Genomic DNA, 18,593 nt, shown 5'->3' on the forward strand with positions numbered 1-18,593 from the left:
TTTATTGTGTTGCGTGTGCTGTGCATGCATTTGTGTCCCCGACGTGACCGCGTAGAATCTCCTCATCTGTTCTATTAACTCTTAATCACATGCTCTTCTTTTCTGTTCTGCCATTTTTTCAAATATATAACTGCGTAGACAAATTGATTTTAGTGTTGCACGGGCAATATAGATTCATACAGAGTAATGTAAACATAGTTCTGCAAGCAGCGAGGTACCACACATTTTGCACACAGGAAAGTAAACTGAGATGCATGTGCTCCATACTGCTGCCTGCAGTCCAACCTTTAACATCATGCAATATAAATTTGTCTACTGGACTGTGCAGGAATGCAAAATGTAAAACTCTGCAGAAACATCTTTTTTATGATTTCCTTGTGTGCAAATATGGAATAAGCGCTTTTTTTACTCAAATTAGAAACTGTATCAACTCGAGGATGTTAATTTGCCCTAATGTAGTCCACCTAAAGTAAATTTGTACCTGTTGGCTCAGTATGCAATAGCGCTGCCTCTGAAATTCATTTCACATTCAGTCTTTGAAGCCTTTACAGTTACATGAATCTACGCCTTCGTCTCTGGAATCGCGCTGATTTGTTCTGTTATATTTTCTAGATTCGGGTCTCCTCGGCCGGCCTCTCAGTAATCTCCACTTGTTTCTGTCTCCCCTCACAGTTTGAAGCTCACGTGTATGAGGGCTCAACGGGCGTTGTGGTCAACCTGACGGTAGATGACAGAGACGATCCGGCCACAGCAGCGTGGAGAGCCATGTACTCTATAATCAGTGGAGACCCGACGCAGAGCTTTGAGATTCAGACCAACCCGGACAACAATGAGGGGATGCTGTCGGTTGTCAAGGTAAAGCACTCTGTAAGAAACATTTGGATACGTTCATATATTCTCGTAGATAATATAATAATATAAGTCTTACATTTCTAATCGTTGTCTCCTCTTAGCCACTGAACTATGAGGCGTCTGAATTCCTCAGCCTGCTCATCAAAGTGGAGAACGAGGATCCTCTGGTTCCCGATGTTGGATATGGCCCGAGCTCCACAGCCACCGTCCACGTCAGAGTCGAGGACATCAACGAGGGCCCTGTGTTCTTCCCAGACCCCCTAATAGTCACCAGGATGGAAAACATCCCTGTGGGAAGCTTTGTGGCATCACTTAATGCTACAGATCCGGATATATTAGAGAAACAGAGTATTAGGTAAGCAGTTTTTAGACATACTTTTGTGGTAAAAGTGCAACAAAGTCAAAAAGAGACACAGCTGCAAACTGTGGATCATCTTGGGTAGAATAAATGATGCAAGCGAGGTGATCTGGCAGGGAAATAGTAACTCGCAGTTTCAGCCCGTAGATCATCACCTTCCAGCTGCTTTGACATCTCACTCCGTCAGTCCTCACCCGTCTGCCTGAGCCGTCGCGATCCCATCTTTGTATCGCCAAATACGTCCGATCTTCCCAGCGTTCCCGGTTAGTTCGTTTTATTTGTCTGCGTAAACAGATATACTGCCCGGATAATGTGCACTTTATTGGCACAGGCCAAACTGTTCTCCCCAGTCAAGTGAAAAGTCCCAGAATCAGACAGCTCATTAACTTTAACTCTGTTACCGAAGAAGCCCTCAAATATCACCATCATCATAACTGCAAGGCTATTAGTTGCACCGTGTGCCACAATAAAAATTATTCCTCTTGCTGCCAGAGGGAGTCCCATAGTTTGCTCTGTACTTACATTTTACAAGATAAAAAGTCATCGCTGCATTTATTGCCTTTCAGGCCTAATTTCGACTCGTGTTTCTGCACCTTTGCAGCTGCATGTCATATATAAGTAAACACATGGGGCTATTATAGACCGAGGGCAATAAAACTCATCAGATCATGACTTTACTGCCCAAATTATTGATACTGCTTTATGTGCAGTAAAACGTATTCGCTGTGGCCGTGTTAAATGCTACAAAACATGGATTTATTATTGGATAGCGTGATAGAGTCAGGACCTCTACCAATAAAGCTTTGATAGCTGCTTGCCTGACATCACACGTCACCTCTATGATCCTATAAATATTAGAAATATTGGATAATACAAACTAGCCCCAAATGACAGCTTTAGAAGTACCAGGGAGGTCATTGGTGGGTTTTTACAAGGAATATGAAGTTTGTTTGTTTTCTCTGTACATCTCTTTACTCTTTAAATAGACGCTGTGTAAGCTTTAAAATAAACTCTTCATAGCAAAAGAAACAAAAGTTGAAGTAAAATGTAGAAAGAAAACAACAAAAGCTGGAATCCAAGACAAATACTTGTCAAAGTCAAAGCACCCATCTGTGCAGCACAGTGCTCTTTAACAAGGATAATGATCTGTTTGAGGCTGACAGACCGTGAGCTTGGCAGTATTTGGTGACAAACAACATTATTAGACAGATCAAAATGTTGGCGATGGCCCGACATGTAAAGTTTGGGGATCATGGGAAAGCCATCCAAACCTCACTGTGGAGCATCCAGACCATCAGACTCGAGTCCCTGTCTGAGTCCATCACAGGTATACGTGGGAAGCTAAAGTAATGTGATAACAGAGTTAAGCATAAAGCCTGGGACTGACTAAATATATCAAACTGTGTCAGAGTTAGGGTGGTCTCAGCATTAAAACAATATTCAGCAGCTTTACTGGTATTTTTGTCATTTCACGTTACATTTCGACTGCATCGTGTCTGCAGCTGTTGGTCTTCGGTAACCTGGTTACCACATTATCTGTTCCTCCAAGAGAAAAATGTGTTGACGCAAGCCTTGAGATTCTCCAGCATGTTCTCATTAAACTACAGCACAGCTGGGCTACTTCCTGTTTGACTCAGGATAGAGAACGTCTGTTTTGTGTGGCAGGCAGGAATTGGACCCAAACGCAAACTCACGGGGGATAAACTCAAAAAGCACAGCTCTATTGCTGGAAAAACAGCTCACAAGTTATAGAAAACTAAATATAACGCTCACCAGGAAACACAGGGAGACTCACACACAGTCATGAAGGAGACGCGGACCTAAATGCACAGAGGGTTAACGAGGGCAGTGGGAGCACACGGGGAACACAGCTGACACAGATAATCGTAACGAGACAGGCAGGAGTGACACAACATGACGCATACTGACGAGAGACTGTCAAAGTAAAACAGGAAGTACACAGAGGTGCAGACAGGAGGAGAGAGCACGGACATAACGGGCTGGGGAAAACATTGAATGAAACACAAGGAGGGGAGACGAGGGCTCACAGATCCACAGAGGGGCACACAGGGGGTAAAAGTCACGAGGGGAAATCAACTTAACAACCCAGGAACCTAAATGAAGAACAAAATACAAGAAAACTAAGAATGCTGGGCCAACATGGCCCAGGATCACGACACCTACTGCTGTGAAATATTGCACTTTTCCTTATATTTTCTTATCTATATATCTCTGCCTATTTACATCTTAGGATACAAGATATTAAGATAAATGGGGACACGGTGGGCCGGTGAATCTTCTAATTGAATATAACTGTATAATATTACTGAAATCACTATAATAGGTCCCTTATAAGCTATAGTATGTTGATCATTTAAAAGCTTTTGGTGATCTTTTATTTTTTCACAGTTTTTCTTTGTTTTTTTTACATGTTCTTTGAATCTTTTATGTAATAAATCTTTCATCTTCTAACTTTATCCCACTTTGCTCATCTGATTTTCAGCATGCGTTTTATATTCATTTTTATGGACCCTCTGTTTATTGTCATCTCACCCTCTTGACATTTTGGCAGTAACACTGACTTTGAGTTGTCGTAACTGTGACCTGCAGACAGGTTGAGGACATAGTGAAAGACAGACATTTGGAGAGGTGGGAGCAGAACGGTGTGCATAGAATAAAACGGCATTATAAAAAGCAGGAGCTTTCTTTGGCTTCTTCTCTCCTTCCCTGTGTGCGTCTGCATAACAGTGCAGGTGTGTGTGTGTTTATGTGTATGTCCAGTGTGTGTGCCACCCTGGGTTGAGTAGGTCAAATGCATTTGACGTGGAACACAATTCATCTGATTCGCTGGTCAGAATCTGTAGCACTCAGTGCCCAGTGCACACATGCATGCCTGAACACCACGCTGCATTTATTCTATCCATCTATGTGGCACTTTGATAACATTAAAGGTCATGAATCCTCATAAACCTGGAATTAATCCATTAAAAATCTATATTTCTGGATGTCTGTCCCCTCTTGGACAGCTGACATCAAGCTAACTAGACAATAACAATAGCTGGTTATAAGCTAACATTTTGTTAGCTAATGTTAGCCTAAAAATGACACTTTCTCTCAGGTAAACAGCGTACATTCTCACTTTATATGAGAGTTTATTCGCTGAGTGCTTGAGGCTGTTAATGTTCAGTCCAATTTAAAGAAAGTTTCTCTAATTCTGGGTAACAGCTGCAAAAAACGCAGCGCTTACCTGCAGAGGAGCTCAGGATATCCTCAACAACTCACCTTATTATTACTGTCAACAGACAGAAGTGAGCTTCACTGACTCTTCAACATGTACCGGACTTCTTTCACACGGCTGATGTAAACAGGGACCTGACAGCCTGCACTACAGACGGTGGGCTGAGATGCTTGTCCTACAGTGACCACTGTAGATAGAATTATTGGTTAGGGGTTTGCACTGTACCTTTAAGAGGAAAAATGCAGTTAGAGATGCATTTTTACCATAACATGTGCTTTTCTTTGAGCTTTTCTATAAATATACCAAGTGATAGCAACATAAAGAAAAAGAATACCAAGGGCCAATGAGAGGAGCTCGTGAAGATGTGCAGGGTGAAGGCAACAGTGCTGCATGTGTTAGTCGGAGCAGAGTAAGGATTTGAGAAGGGGCCAAACTGTGATGGATGGGGTTAGTGCATTTTCAAAACTGCTGCTGTGCTCCCTGTCTATCAAAAGTGATGATGGAGGGACGGGAAATATTAAATAAACTAAAGAAATATGAAGGTACAATTTAAATTAGGATCTTTGCTAAGCCAACACTGGTTCATCCTTTGTGTTGAGGAAAACGTTCTTCTGAAACGTCAGGCAATCAGTGCAATAAAGAGGTTTGATAGTAATTATTTCCCACTGTGGATAGCTTCATCATTTTACTGGTGTGTTCCACTGTGGGAGCAGAAATCAAACATCTTTTAGGATGTAAGTTTTTCTATTTTGTTACTTTGTGTGCTACATATGAAACATCTGATTATGAAATGATGGCCTTCGATAAACCTGTGGTGCTTCACTTATTTAACTGATCAGACGCCCTCTCAGTCCTGTGTGGAAACATTTTTGATTGACATCTTCTCCATTTTTATCTTCCAGTTCTTAAAATGAGACCTGCACACACTTGTGTGGGTTTAAAGTGTTTTTTCGAGTTAACTAGTATTTTTTTAAGAGTAATAAAAATGATAAGAACCAATACTTCAGAAAAACATGCTAAAATTAAAACATGATGCCAGATGTTTTTGTAATGTACCGTCAAGACGCTCACTGGGAACAACACAGCCAAGTACTCGTGTATGAAGTACTTTAGAGTACACAGAATTTCTGCTTTAACAAGACGTCCTCAAAGTAGTCCAATCCCAATGCCATCTATTAAGTAAAAGCAAAAGATTTCTCCTTTAAATGATGTGCCTTTGATTGCTCTCATTTCCAAATCAAATTTCAGTGGTAATGCTAATGACTGCCTAATTTCTGGTATGAAAGAAGAACGACACACTCGAGCGGTATTGATCAGAGTTGCAGTAAAAATCAACCAAATTTCTCCTCAGTGAGCACAACAAACTTAAATAAAGGTGAAAATCCTTGTTTTTGTTTTTTTGCTAATCTCACTGTTTCTCTGTGACCAGGCAGGACTTGAGGGAGTCTGGTCATCAACACAAATCTGACATTTTGTGAGTCTGAATGACAGCCTGTGTGTAATTTGTTACCATAAAGTACTTAATGCCGCTTTCACACGTGGTCAGGATGACTGAACTGAGATCTGCTACCTCCACATTAATGAACGTTAATGAAGTGTGATTTATAGGCCTTATCACTCAAACGATGACAATTATTGCTTCAGTTAGAGGTTCGAGACTCTGTCTGAACAGACGTATCGAGGATGGGGGAGGGCTGAACTGTGGAGCTTCTTATTATCAGCTCTGTAAGGTTAATCAAGGGGTTCAGATTATCCAATGTATTACAAATCTTCCCTTACTATGTTTTAATGAAAATCCATCAACAGATTATCTGCCCGTGTGGGCGTAACCGCTAAGCAAAGAATAAATGAAATCTGTTACACTTTGACCACAAACCCTTTGAAGTACAGTAGCACAGATTCCGATGGGCCCCTCAAGGCCTCGCAGCAGCTAACGATCTCAACAGCTGTCTTCTCTTCATGATGTAAGAGAAAACGTTTCTTGCACGAATCACATGATGCAACTTATGTGACTAATTTTGTCTGAAATTTCCAACAGAATTAATTAAAACTGTGCTAAAGGTAAAACTGTCTTGTTTTTACTGTATTCAGGACAAAAACAGAGCAGCACACGTGCCATATGTACAGACTGACCTGTGGCGGTCTCTACTCTCACTTGGCCCTGTAACTTACACAATTACAGCAAATACGAGTCACGTTAATCCCGCTCAGTATTTAGGCCAAACCATTAGGCTCTGGCGGATTTGTTTCATGTTTCTGCAGATGGAGCACTCTAGCCCTCTTGACTGGTTTAGAGCTTTAGTTAAGCAGAATGGTTTTATGAAAGTGCTGAGAAGGAAAAGCACATCAGACAGAGTGACAGTGAGGATTGGAGACAGAAAAAGCTGGACTTTTTTTGACAAAAGTTTATCTCTCATAAACCACAAGTGCTCGGCTTGTTGTGTGGGCTCTTGACATTGAGGAAGTATGTTGCACTTCAAGGTATAAGTTAAATGGGAAAGTTTGCATCCTCCAAATCCTCTCTGAGATTTGACTCGCCGTGCTGCTCTGATGTTATTCTGGTAGGCTGTGAAGAGGGGAGCAACTAATCAGAAGTGTCATTAAGAAAGTTTGGCGAATTTAATTAGGTCTCATTTCTGGTGACAAGACTCTCATCAGTTGTCGAATAACTATTTACACTGAAGTAATTGATGCTTGATGGTGAAGGAGACAGGAAGCAGAGAAGCTGAGCTGCACTCAGGGCCACGTTTTCAAAACTTTGTGCACTAGCCTGTAGAGTTTGTGCTGAGCTGTTGCTAACCAGCTCACACATACATACAAGAATAGAGATGCTTTCGAATGAAAGTCATTAAATAAGTGTTGGATAGAAAGTCTGCTCTTTTAATAGCTGTGACTGCAAAAATAAACATGTCTTATGTGTTTGTGAATGTGTTGTCACGTAGCACCCCGTGTCCCAGTTTAGCCAGTGTTCAGAGTTCTGCAGACTTGGCCGACTCTCTGCTACGACTTCTCCATCTCCTCCAAAATATTTAAGATGTTTTCTTCCTCTTGCTTTTGAAAACAGGGAGAATTTCAAACAGTCGGATCATCCATTATTCAGCAGCTACCTGTCTGCTTTGGCTTCTCACTCTGGTCCTGTACGAGTTAAAAGGGATGGGACTTAAAAGTAAGAGGATGGGATACTGGAATGTCAGGCATGAAAACTGGTGTCTAACTTTGAGGGACCGAGGCAGGGGGGAGAGTGAGACAGATCAGCTGAAGGACAGACTGACTACAAGTGTGACAGCAGTGTGAGGCGCTGGATGTTAGAAAGTGTCCCGAACTCGAAGATATTGAGGAGGCGCGGGGAGATGAATACTGCACACAATCAGCATAGATCTCCACCCAAAAATACACAAGCAATTGCTTTTATAATGTCAGGGTTTGACGCCCCTTCTCGCGTTTTCCAAGAACATTATTTGCATCTTTTACCGACAATGATCAGTTTTAAGAGATAAATGCAGACACAGAAGTTCCCCTCCCTAGCATCTTCGTCCAAATATGGCGATGAATCCAGGCCCTGAAGGTCCCCAGGGACTTGTCACCTGTTACTAAGCAAACTCAAACACAGGTTGCTGAATAGTTTCAGGCCTTTGCTCCTGTTTCTAGATGATATGTGCTATATGTGTTTTGTAAGCGTGTATGCAGTTTTAACCTTCTATAGCTCTAAGTCACTTACACAATAGATCGTCCAGACATGGCGCCGAATGAAGCTTATGACCTTTAATTAATTGACTGAGCTTCAACTCTTTAATAAGCACAAAATGCAATGTGTGTATACAATGATTATGGCTGCCCCTGTAATAAAAGGTTAATGTAAAGCCCACAGGTTTAATAACCATCTTAATGCAATGTTAATGCTGCAGGATATATTGTAGCTGTAAAATAATTTCTTTAATTCCACAAAAGGCTGGCCTGATCGGGGTCAGATGGTAAATGGCCTGTATTTGTATAGCGCTTTTACTAGTCCCCCAAAGCACTTTACACACCCAGTCATCCACACATTCACACACTGGTGGAGGCAGCTACAGTTGTAGCCACAGCTGCCCTGGGGCGCACTGACAGAAGCGAGGCTGCCATATCACGCCATCGGCCCTTCTGGCCAACACCAGTAGGCGGTAGGTGAAGTGTCTTGCCCAAGGACACAACGACGAGACTGTCCGAGCCGGGGCTCGAACCAGCAACCTTCCGGTTAGAAGGCGAACTCCCAACTCTTGAGCCACGATCGCCCCACCCCAGATGGAGTGATCGTGATCAGATCAGCCTGACATTGTCCCTGCCTGCACCAGGATGACCAAAATGGGAATAAGAAAACAGGCAAGACCTGAGAAAAAGATTACAGCAACAAATAAAACGTGTAGCTAGTAGATAAATCTGCTTAATAATACCTATGCTACATTTCTGTCAGGTTTATATGGTTGTATCACTTAAGGCAAAGAAATTCCAATGAACTGCCAGATTGTTGACCGGTAATCATAACATCTGGCTGTTTAATCCTGCTTCGACTGATGTTTGGTCTGATTTTCAGACACTTGAGTATCTGTCTGTCTTTGGGTTCAGAACGCTTCTGCAGCTTACAGTAATGGAACAATGTGATGTTCACTGGGATAAAGTTTTCTTTCAGTTTTGTGTCTGTATAAAGAGTTGTGTCACGTTACATGCAGAACTTCTTTTACTTCGTGTGATTTTGGGCAGCTCTCTCTCATTTCCACATTGCAAATGTTTGCAGTCCTGTATGTCGGGTAAATCAAATATTCTGGTTGTGCCAAAGTGCACAAAGTACGAGGCAATGGGGACGGAGGGGGAAATAAAGTACAGAGCAAATCAATTTTGCTGTTGATGAATTTTTACTAGTTGATTTTAAAAGTCATCTCAAAGTTCAATGTAGCCAACAGTTTGAATCAAAATGTGTCATAATACGCATAATACACAGTGCATTTAGCCTCCAACCAATCTTTCTCCTCGTCTCAATACATTAAAAAATCAGCCCTCAAAGGACTGCACAGTTAGCGGTCAGTAACTGAGTCATCGCTACAGCGTATCGAGTTTTGCGTGTGGGTTCACTGTTAGAAGAGGTCAAGAGAAATAAGTGTAGAGCAGCAAGAGATGATTTTTTAACCTTGTGAAAACAAATTTGCTGCTTTCTTAAAAACGTCACACAATCCCCGTTTTTCTTCCTTATGTTCTGATGCACATAAATGTTTGAAGCTATCAATGATCAATAATCCATTTTCTTTTATACTATATATTACAAATATTTAAATGTAATACATTGTTTTATACTGTTCCCATTTGTTCTTTGTTACCTTGTGTTATGTGTTGGGTCTAAACTTAGACCCCGCTGACCCCGAGACTTACTCCCATGAATGACAAAAAAGAGCAAGGCAACAGCGGTCGATCGATTTACTTGCAAGAGAGGCCCATCACGAATGACCCCGACGACGGCCTCCTCTCGCTGCCTTTCATTGAAAAATGTTCACAAGAAACAATAGTTTACAATGGTTCACGCAAGTACCCTCGTAACCCCCCTTGGTTACAAAGACAAGGCGCTGTGTGTGTGTGTGTGTGTGTGTGTGTGTGTGTGTGTGTGTGTGTGTGTGTGTGTGTGTGTGTGTGTGTGCGCGTGACTTCCTGATCACAACAACATCCTGGTCATAAAAGGGGTAATCTCCCCCACAGGTTCAATTCCTGTATTGGTTCACCATAAACAACACAGTAAAGCCATAAAACGGGCAGGAAGCTTATCAAGCATCAAACAAACCTTCACAAGGATGTGCTTGTGATAAAACACGACAGCCCCCCCAGAACCTCGAGAGGCTGGGGAGGGGACAACACAGAGAAACAATGTAGAGATGGTAAGCATAAAAATGACAACATTTACCAATTCGCTTTAACATTATGGCTCGTGTAGGGGTGGCCAGACCATAACATAATTGTGATCCCTCCTCGAGTCCAAGCAGCACACAGTTCATACAATTTGATAAGAATTCTGTACAATGAGATGATTTAACACAAAAGAAGGAGCGGGCTATAACTTCGGGGTGGACCTAATGCCAAAACAACAAACAAAAGGAGCCTATCTAAACTTACCTACAAAAAGAATTAAACCAAATGACAGAAACTTACCTCCCTAACTAACAAAAACATCAAGTACGTTGTCTCCAGGTAGGTAGCCAATCCGCAGGAACCGTCTCCTGGATCCACCTATGATGGAAAAGCACCTGCACGCTTAAATTTGCATACAAGAGACAAGATTACGACAGCAGTCGTAACACCTTGTCTTCACTTTCTTTGGATCTCGTAAAAACAAACAGGCATTACAGTCGAATGCTTAATAATGTAAATAATGCAACACAACCATATCGACTTGTAGACGTGGTCGGGACGACCAACTGCTGAAGTTCAAACTGAGCATAAAGGCCATGAAAGGTTTTTTGTGCCTTTGAGCATGGCATGGCTTTTGGTGCCAGACAGGCTAGTCTGGGATCTTCCCACACGACCACATCGTATCCAGCAAGAGAAAATGTAAGAACAGAATAGTCAGACTGGTTCAAGCTGATAGGAAGGCAACCGTAACGCAGCTATAAAAGCAGCTTGCATTTGACTAACCCCAACTGGACAATAGAAGACTGGAAGATGCTGATGAGGCTCGGCACTGTGACTTTCCGATGGGAGGATCGGGATTTGAGCAACATGAAAGCATGAATCCATCCTTTTACCAGTGCTTCAGGCTGGTTCAGGTGTGGGGGGAAATCTTCTCGCTACACATTGGACCCTTTAGTACCAACTGTTTTAAATAGCACAGCCTACCCGAGTGTTGCTGTCAGTCCCTTTATGACCACATTGTACACATGTTCTGATGACGTGCTGTCACATACTGTCATGTTCAAGAAACCAGTTTGAAATGATGTGAGCTGAGTTCACTGCACACAAACAGTCTCCACAGTCACCAGATCTCAGTCCAATCGATAGTAAACATTTGGCATTGGTAGAGCAGTAAATTTGCATCTTGGCTGTAGAGTCAACAAATCTGAAGCAACTGTGTAACACCATCATGTCAATATGGACCAAAACCTCTGAGAAATGTTGACCTTGTTGAATTTATGCCCCAATAAATGAAGGCAGTTCTCAAGGCAAACTCAGTACTAACAAGATGTACCTAATAAAGTGGCAGGTGAGTGCATATCTACCAGTGTTCTTTAGGAAACAGCCCCTAGCTACTGTAAATTCTCAAATGGTTGAAGAAATGTTTCTATATGCAGGTCGGTGTGAGTATGATAGTTAGTGTGTAGACTCACACACTGATGCCAAATGACAATTTAATTAAGATGGACAACATTTCTGTCCCAGTTTAACCTGCAAACCAATACAACAACCAACCTTTCTCATGTGGTGTGACTAAAAGCACCCACGGGAACACGGAGAGGAAGGAGTAAGGGTCTCAGAGGAAGGACGAATCAACAGGAAAGCACCTCTCATAGAAATGCTTGGAAATGTACTCCCCACTAGTCTAATTGTCTGAGTGTGTGCAGCTTAAATAAATATCTAAGTGGTGCGAAATGAGGGGATGGGAATCTCAGTAATAAGAAACTGAACCGGTGTCGTGCTCACAGTGAATGAAATCAACCACAGTGTAAGGTTAGCCCGTTACTCTGCTGATTTAAGGCTGAGTCATGCAGTCTCCTCCATTTTCCTCTCTCTCTTGCTTGCGTCCTGGGATGTGAAGGGACTGATTACAGGCTAATCAGCTGTTTGGAATTTGGTTCTCATTTCTTGCAGCTGAGTAAAGTAAACGAGTGTTAAAAGAGAGAAACAGGATCAGGGGCAGGGAGAGGCTTTCATACTCTCAGTGTGGCAGCAAATAATTAAAACAATCCTAAAAGATGCCAAGAGGAGAAAGCAGAGAGTGTGAAGCAGGAGTAAATTGCTTTTCTTCCTGGTAATTACAGGTTTATGCTTTTCAACTGATGCAAAGAGCTGCTATTTTGCACCTTATTATGATAATAATATTTTTTCTTGCTCGATGCGTACGTTCGGCCGCATGTGTGCGCGTCACCGGTTTGGGCTGTGTTTTGCACTTTGCTCTGTTCCTGCTTAATAATGACAATGCAAACTGTTCATTCTTCGAGTTTCAGGCCACCATCTCTCTGCGCACACTCTGCTGTTGCTGTTAAATCGACACAGTGGGTCATAGTTCAGTATACTCTGTGGAGCGTCTGCAGTTGTTCAGTGGAACTGGCACAGAGCCTCCTCGAGACTTCACCTGGCTCACAGCAGACGGCAGTGAGCGGGCTGGAAAAAAAGCTTTGATGCTTTTCTGGTTCTGCAAAGGGAAAGTCAGAGGTAGGCTGAGTATTCATATTCAGTCACATACTTGCTGGGTCTGATTTAAGCCAGGATTCAGTGTTCCTGGATCTGCAGCCGCACCGGGAAAAGGCAGAGCAAAAAAGCATGTAATGAAAGACGAAGAGTGGCTCCGTTTACTTCAACAATGAGATCTGTTTTGTTCTTTGTCCATCTGTGCTGAACTGCTTTCATCAAGTTGTTGTCCCATCGAACACGTTTAATTTATCAGTGGTGATCGGCAGAGATGGGCAGTAACGCATTACTGTAATCCGATTACTTTTTTCAAGTAACAAGTAAAGTAAGGGATTACTATTGCAAAAACGGTAATTAGATTACCGTTACTTTCCCGTAGGAACACTGCGTTACTGCGTTACTAAAACTGTGATTTTTTTTGCGAGAATGTCTCATGACAGTGACGTAAGCGAGTGCGACGTTCGTGACAACAGCTGTGTGCAGATCAACAATGGATCATATATCGAGTGCAGAGAGAGTATGAGCGTGCAGCGTTTAAAGCGTGGAAGTACTGACCTTACTTTGAGTTTGATTCCATAAAAAGTGACAAAAACATTAGTGTCCGCTGTGCGTGGGAAGAAAACTTCTTTTTACAGCGAAAAAACCCCTAAACTTCCAAACAAGCACCGAGTAGCTACGACGTAATGGGAAACTCACAGAGAAACTCGCGGATTCTTCCACTGACTGCGGCACACCTGCACCAGGGTAACCCTCCGCCTGCCCCACTCCTGCTTTACAGGTGAAAATAGAGCAACAGGACCGCTGAGTCTTTGACTTTATTTATTTTCTGCTGTGTTTTACTTGCATCTATTTGAAAGACTGAGTGTAAACACACAAAAAAATATTTTATTTTATGTGCTGGAATGTGCAGAAAATAGGTTTAAATGTTAAACTAATTTCTTCCAGTCAGAGAATGTTGCAGATAATTTAATGTTTGCTTGATGCATAAAGTTAAAAGATTAAAACTAATAAAACATGTTTTAAAAAGAGACTTTTCCATCTGATCACATTTTGTATGATGGATTATGCAGAAAAAGTAGAATTGGGCTGAAAGATCTATCGCTTTATCACCTCTTCAGGTTGTAAGTCGTGTTTTTAAAAAGTAACTAAGTAATTAATTACTTTTGAAAATAAGTAATCAGTAAAGTAATGGGATTACTTTTTGGGGAAGTAATCAGTAATTAGTTACTGATTACTTTTTTCAAGTAACTTGACCAACACTGGTGATCAGTAGCTTTTGCTAGTGTAAAAGTAAAAATAATATCCACAACAGTAAATGGGTGATACTCACAGATGTTCCACGATGCAGTAGCTTTCTATGTTTTCACTCGAGACGGTTTCTCACGACTGCCAATGAAACTTCTCACCACATCCTAAAAAGAAACACCTTCTCACCTTTTACACCAAGTTGCTTTGCTCACACACGCAAAGACAAAGCTGAATCTGTTTGATTGATGCGACACACGCCAGCTTTTCTCTGGTCCTGCCACATTCATTTCCTCTGCATGGACACGCTGCACTGTGCTGATACAGAGCAGAAATATGAACAGGTGTGACATGGGTAATTTGTTCACATGGCCTAGAGCAGTAGTTGGCCAAAACTGGGCAGCTCAGCTCAGTTTAGAGTTGAAATAGCTCGCAGCGACTGACCGAGGTCTCTGTAGGCGACCCCAAAGAAATCACTCATGTTTTGAGAACAATGGCTCCAAAGCCAAATTCCCTCTCTCGCTCTCTCGCTCTCTCGCTCCGTCCTTGTGTCTCAAAGAAATGTTAAAAGGAAATTTAATATATCTCATTAAAAGTAATGCAAATGTTTGTTGAACTCTGGTTTCACTTACAATAAATCAGGTCAGTTCAACACTCGATGTGTAATGCTCTGTGACTAAATGGCCTGTACCCACATTTTTAAAGTAACCTGAGAAATCAAATGAAAGCAGGACAAACCTTCACCCAACTGTCCTCACAGCTTCAAGCAGCTTCAAGCAGCTCTTCAGCACAGTGTTCAAACTGGATTTATGCTTTACACAAAGGGATTTAGGTGAGTCCCACCATAAATACCTGTTGTGCTGATCCATCGTCCAGGCGTTATATCCACTACCACAGCACTAAGTGAGCGTATTCTACAAGATTAGGTGTTAGTTAGTTACTAAACTGCAATGCATATAAAAGTGATATTCAGACTATAATCATAATGCAGAAAAGGGCTATTAGATTAATAAATCATGAGGGGTATAGGGCTCACACAAATGCACTCTCTATTAAGACACAAGCCAGGATCTGGTGAAGTTTAAAACAGTGTAAATAATATATAAGGCAAGGCAAAACAACTGCATGGAATGATGTTATGAAATGTTGGTGAATGTATATGTTTGAAATAAAAATGAACTGAACTGAAAACTACACACGAACTTTTTTTCCCATCAGAATGTTAGAAATTCAGTATTCACATAAATCGGCCTCTACATACAACAAAGCTTGTAGGAGGAATGCAAATTTCTAGTGGTTTTACAGATAAAGCAACTGTGACAGAGCTCTGGAGTCCATGCATATACTTCAGGCCAAGGCAGAGTATATCCATGCATAATGCAGAGTCCGGTTTTCACAGATTTGTTTTATTGTTTTGCTCTGTTTTTGTCCCAAATGGTCAGAAAGTCTGCAGATGTCATACACAGTGATGTCTGTATAAACTTTGCTTAAATGCCTCACCAGCACAGAAGGTTAATCCGTGTTAGTGCCGTCTCTGAAGATTTGAAGGTCCAACAACAGGGTAGTGTCAGAAGCCCAACAGGTTGAGCTGGGGCCAGACTGGTGGTGCTGGGTCACAGTTCTTACCTGAATTGGAATTTATTGAGATCTTTGGTTATAGCCATAGTTGTCTGACTCGTCCCAGATCACCATTGCAGAAGCAACAGAGCCAGCGATCCAGAAGGGCGAGAATTTGTTTTCCTGATGCACTTACACACAGTTTCGGTCTCACGTGTCCCCGTCTTATCGCCATCCTTGATCCCTCTTCTTATCTCACCTTCCCTTTTTCTTTCCTTCTCCTCTCGCTTTGCAAAACCGCAGATTTGGATGAAGCGTACAGTTGCCGTAGCCAAACGCAAGCCGGAACAACCTCTAGTTCTACTGCTTCCCTTGATTGATGTTCTCATATCTGTCGCTCGCACACACACTCAGCGGCTCTCAGATAGAAACAGACTATTAGCATTGGCTCTGTGCCGTCTCCATTCTCACAGTAAGTTAGACTCAAATCAGAAGAAGATCTCGTTGGCAGAGGAGAAAGAAGAAAATGATAGAGAGACAGATAAAGACAGTGAGCTAAAGTTAGTGCCAGCTCAGAGTCCAGACAGGAAGAAGAAGATGGAAACAAACGAATGAGACAAGTGCATAATAGTGTTTACTGTGAAATGCTGTCATTGCCAGCCGAGTGTATTACTATACATCCATCTAAGTTGCGGTGCACAAAACTGAAACTGTGCTCGTGTGTTGTGCATGAGAAATTAAAATTGGCTGTGATGGTTGCAAACGCTGAAGTCAGAGTCGTAACAGAGTATCGCAGGAGTGCAAAATGGTCAGTTTATCGAGCGACCCAGTAAAGCAGAGGTGCGTGACCCTCTCCTCTCCACGTGCACACATCCTGCAAGAGTTTAAATATTTAAATTGGATGCATTTCCCTTTTCCTCACATAGCCTTATCATTATACTTTAAAGACCCATGAGATCACCTGGGAACCATATATTGTGTTATTTGACTCTGATCTGTGTCTCATTATGCATCGCTATCTTCTTCTTACTGTTGGGCATTTTCATCAGGAAAACAGTATTTTAGCTTCCAGCCTTTCCGCCGCCCCTACCTCGATTCATTATGTGTCTTTGAACAGCTCAGACCTCTGAATATGAATGACGCCTGCATCGCTCTGATACAGGTGAGTAGTTTATTTGATTATTCAAGGAAGTAAACAAATTACCATGTAAGGATGAAAAAAGATGACTGAATAAACACTGGCATGAGCATATTAGCATGTTTTTTTCATCACCTGCTCAAAGACAGTCCATAGATTATCTGAACACAGAAGAATATGCAACAACGACTTTAACCCTTACAACCAGTGTGAGGCAAATTTGACCCGATTGGATCTGACTGCAGGAACATTTCACTAAAGTTCATCCATTTAGTCTAAAATGTGGTGAGTTTTCACAACAATTGTATAGAGAAAAAATACTATGAGGGAGCGTGCTTTTTCCTTTCGTGCCCCATTTTTGTGGAACAACCTCCCTGAAGATATTAGGCAGGCATGCTGTGTGGAGGGTTTTAAAGCTAAGTTAAAGCTCCACTTGTTCCTGATCCTATGTGTCGTAATTCCATGCCAGTTTTTACTGGTTCTATCAGTTTTTAAATTGTCTTGTTTTTTTCTGTGTTGCTTTATTTATTTTTATCTTCAAATAGCTCCTCAGCATATTATTATTATTATTATTGTTGTTGTTGTTGTTGTTGCTTTTGTTAATTTAGTGGCTAGCATTGTCACCTGACAGTTGAAAGACTTCTGGTGGATTATACAATTATAAAATCACCTGAGATGCCAGTGTGGGAAATACAGACACACATGTTTCCATCCATCCTCTTTCCGGATCGCTGGAGCCTATCTTAGGCTTGTCTTAGGGCAAGAGGCAGGTACACCCTGGACAGGGCTAACACATAGACACAAACCATTCGCACATTGTGCAAAGACTTGTGCAGGAAGCAAACGTGGGAGTACATGCAGCCTGATGGTGGAATTGAACTCAGGACCTTCTTGCAGTGAGGCAACAGTGCTACCACCGTGATGCTCCTGTTTCCTGCCGTCACTTTAAGTACATATACTAATTTGCAGTAATCAAGTTTTAGGCTCCAAGTGTTAATTAATATGGAGATTCTCATTATAATTATGAATGATCGTTCTGAGGATGATACAGAACTAAAGGCAGCGTTTCATGGCTGTAATAATGTTTGTATAATGAATCCCAGCAGCTTCGGATGCTCCTGGCAGTTTCACTCTCAAAATCTAAATTTGTGAAAGCAGATGTTTTCTGCAGAAACATGTTTTACCTCAAATATCGACTTCCCTATTTTGTGAAACACTGATTAATGAATAATTATCTTTTTTTTTTTATGTCAGATAGTTTTAATCCTGAATTGATCAGTACTTCAAAATTTGTTGAGATGTATTATGAAGGAATTGTTGAACCATACTGTGAGGGTGTAGAATATGAAGAGTATGTAAGGGTTAAACTAAAAAGACGTAGAACTCAATGGATTAAAAGCAGGAAGGGCTGAAACTTCAATGCCAGGAATACGAAGCTAATCTAGTAAATGGGAAGTGTTCTGCTAGAGAGCGATTGGCTGTTTAAATGCAGGCGATGAAGAAAAAAGGCAGAAAACTGAAGTAAAATGAAATGCTTTCTATGTATGAAAGCAATGTTTTTTTTTTTTTTCAAATAAAACAGTCATAAGAACAGAAATTATAAGAATATCCTAAATGACAGTGGTGCACATTCTACAAAGGGAGGAGAGAGCCTAGATATTCATTACGTCGCTGTAAAACCAACACAGGCTCAGCAGGAAAACAGTCTCAGCTTTAAGGGGAAACAGATGAATTCAGCGTATGCTTTGAGAGTTTCATGTGGATTCTAATCTAATCTTTTAGTCTCAGTAGAGCAGGCAGCTGTTTTCAGTAAACAATCTCTCATAAGCGCTGCATAAAATGGCAGA

General features: G+C 41.5%; 1 protein-coding gene across 1 annotated transcript in view; it reads left to right on the forward strand.

The window, feature by feature from the left end:
• The window catches only part of cdh13 (cadherin 13, H-cadherin (heart)), a 423,714-nt gene that overhangs the window by 367,288 nt on the left and 37,833 nt on the right, over window positions 1-18,593 (forward strand). Inside the window, exons 10-11 of the mRNA XM_085411590.1 lie at window positions 673-855; window positions 954-1,207. Coding sequence (XP_085267716.1) covers window positions 673-855; window positions 954-1,207 — 437 coding nt within the window. The remainder of the gene's footprint in view (window positions 1-672; window positions 856-953; window positions 1,208-18,593) is intronic.

This window comes from Rhamphochromis longiceps, linkage group LG7 (assembly GCF_057381845.1).
Source record: "Rhamphochromis longiceps isolate RC_006_pf linkage group LG7, R_longiceps_female_GT1.1, whole genome shotgun sequence".
NCBI lineage: Eukaryota > Metazoa > Chordata > Actinopteri > Cichliformes > Cichlidae > Rhamphochromis > Rhamphochromis longiceps.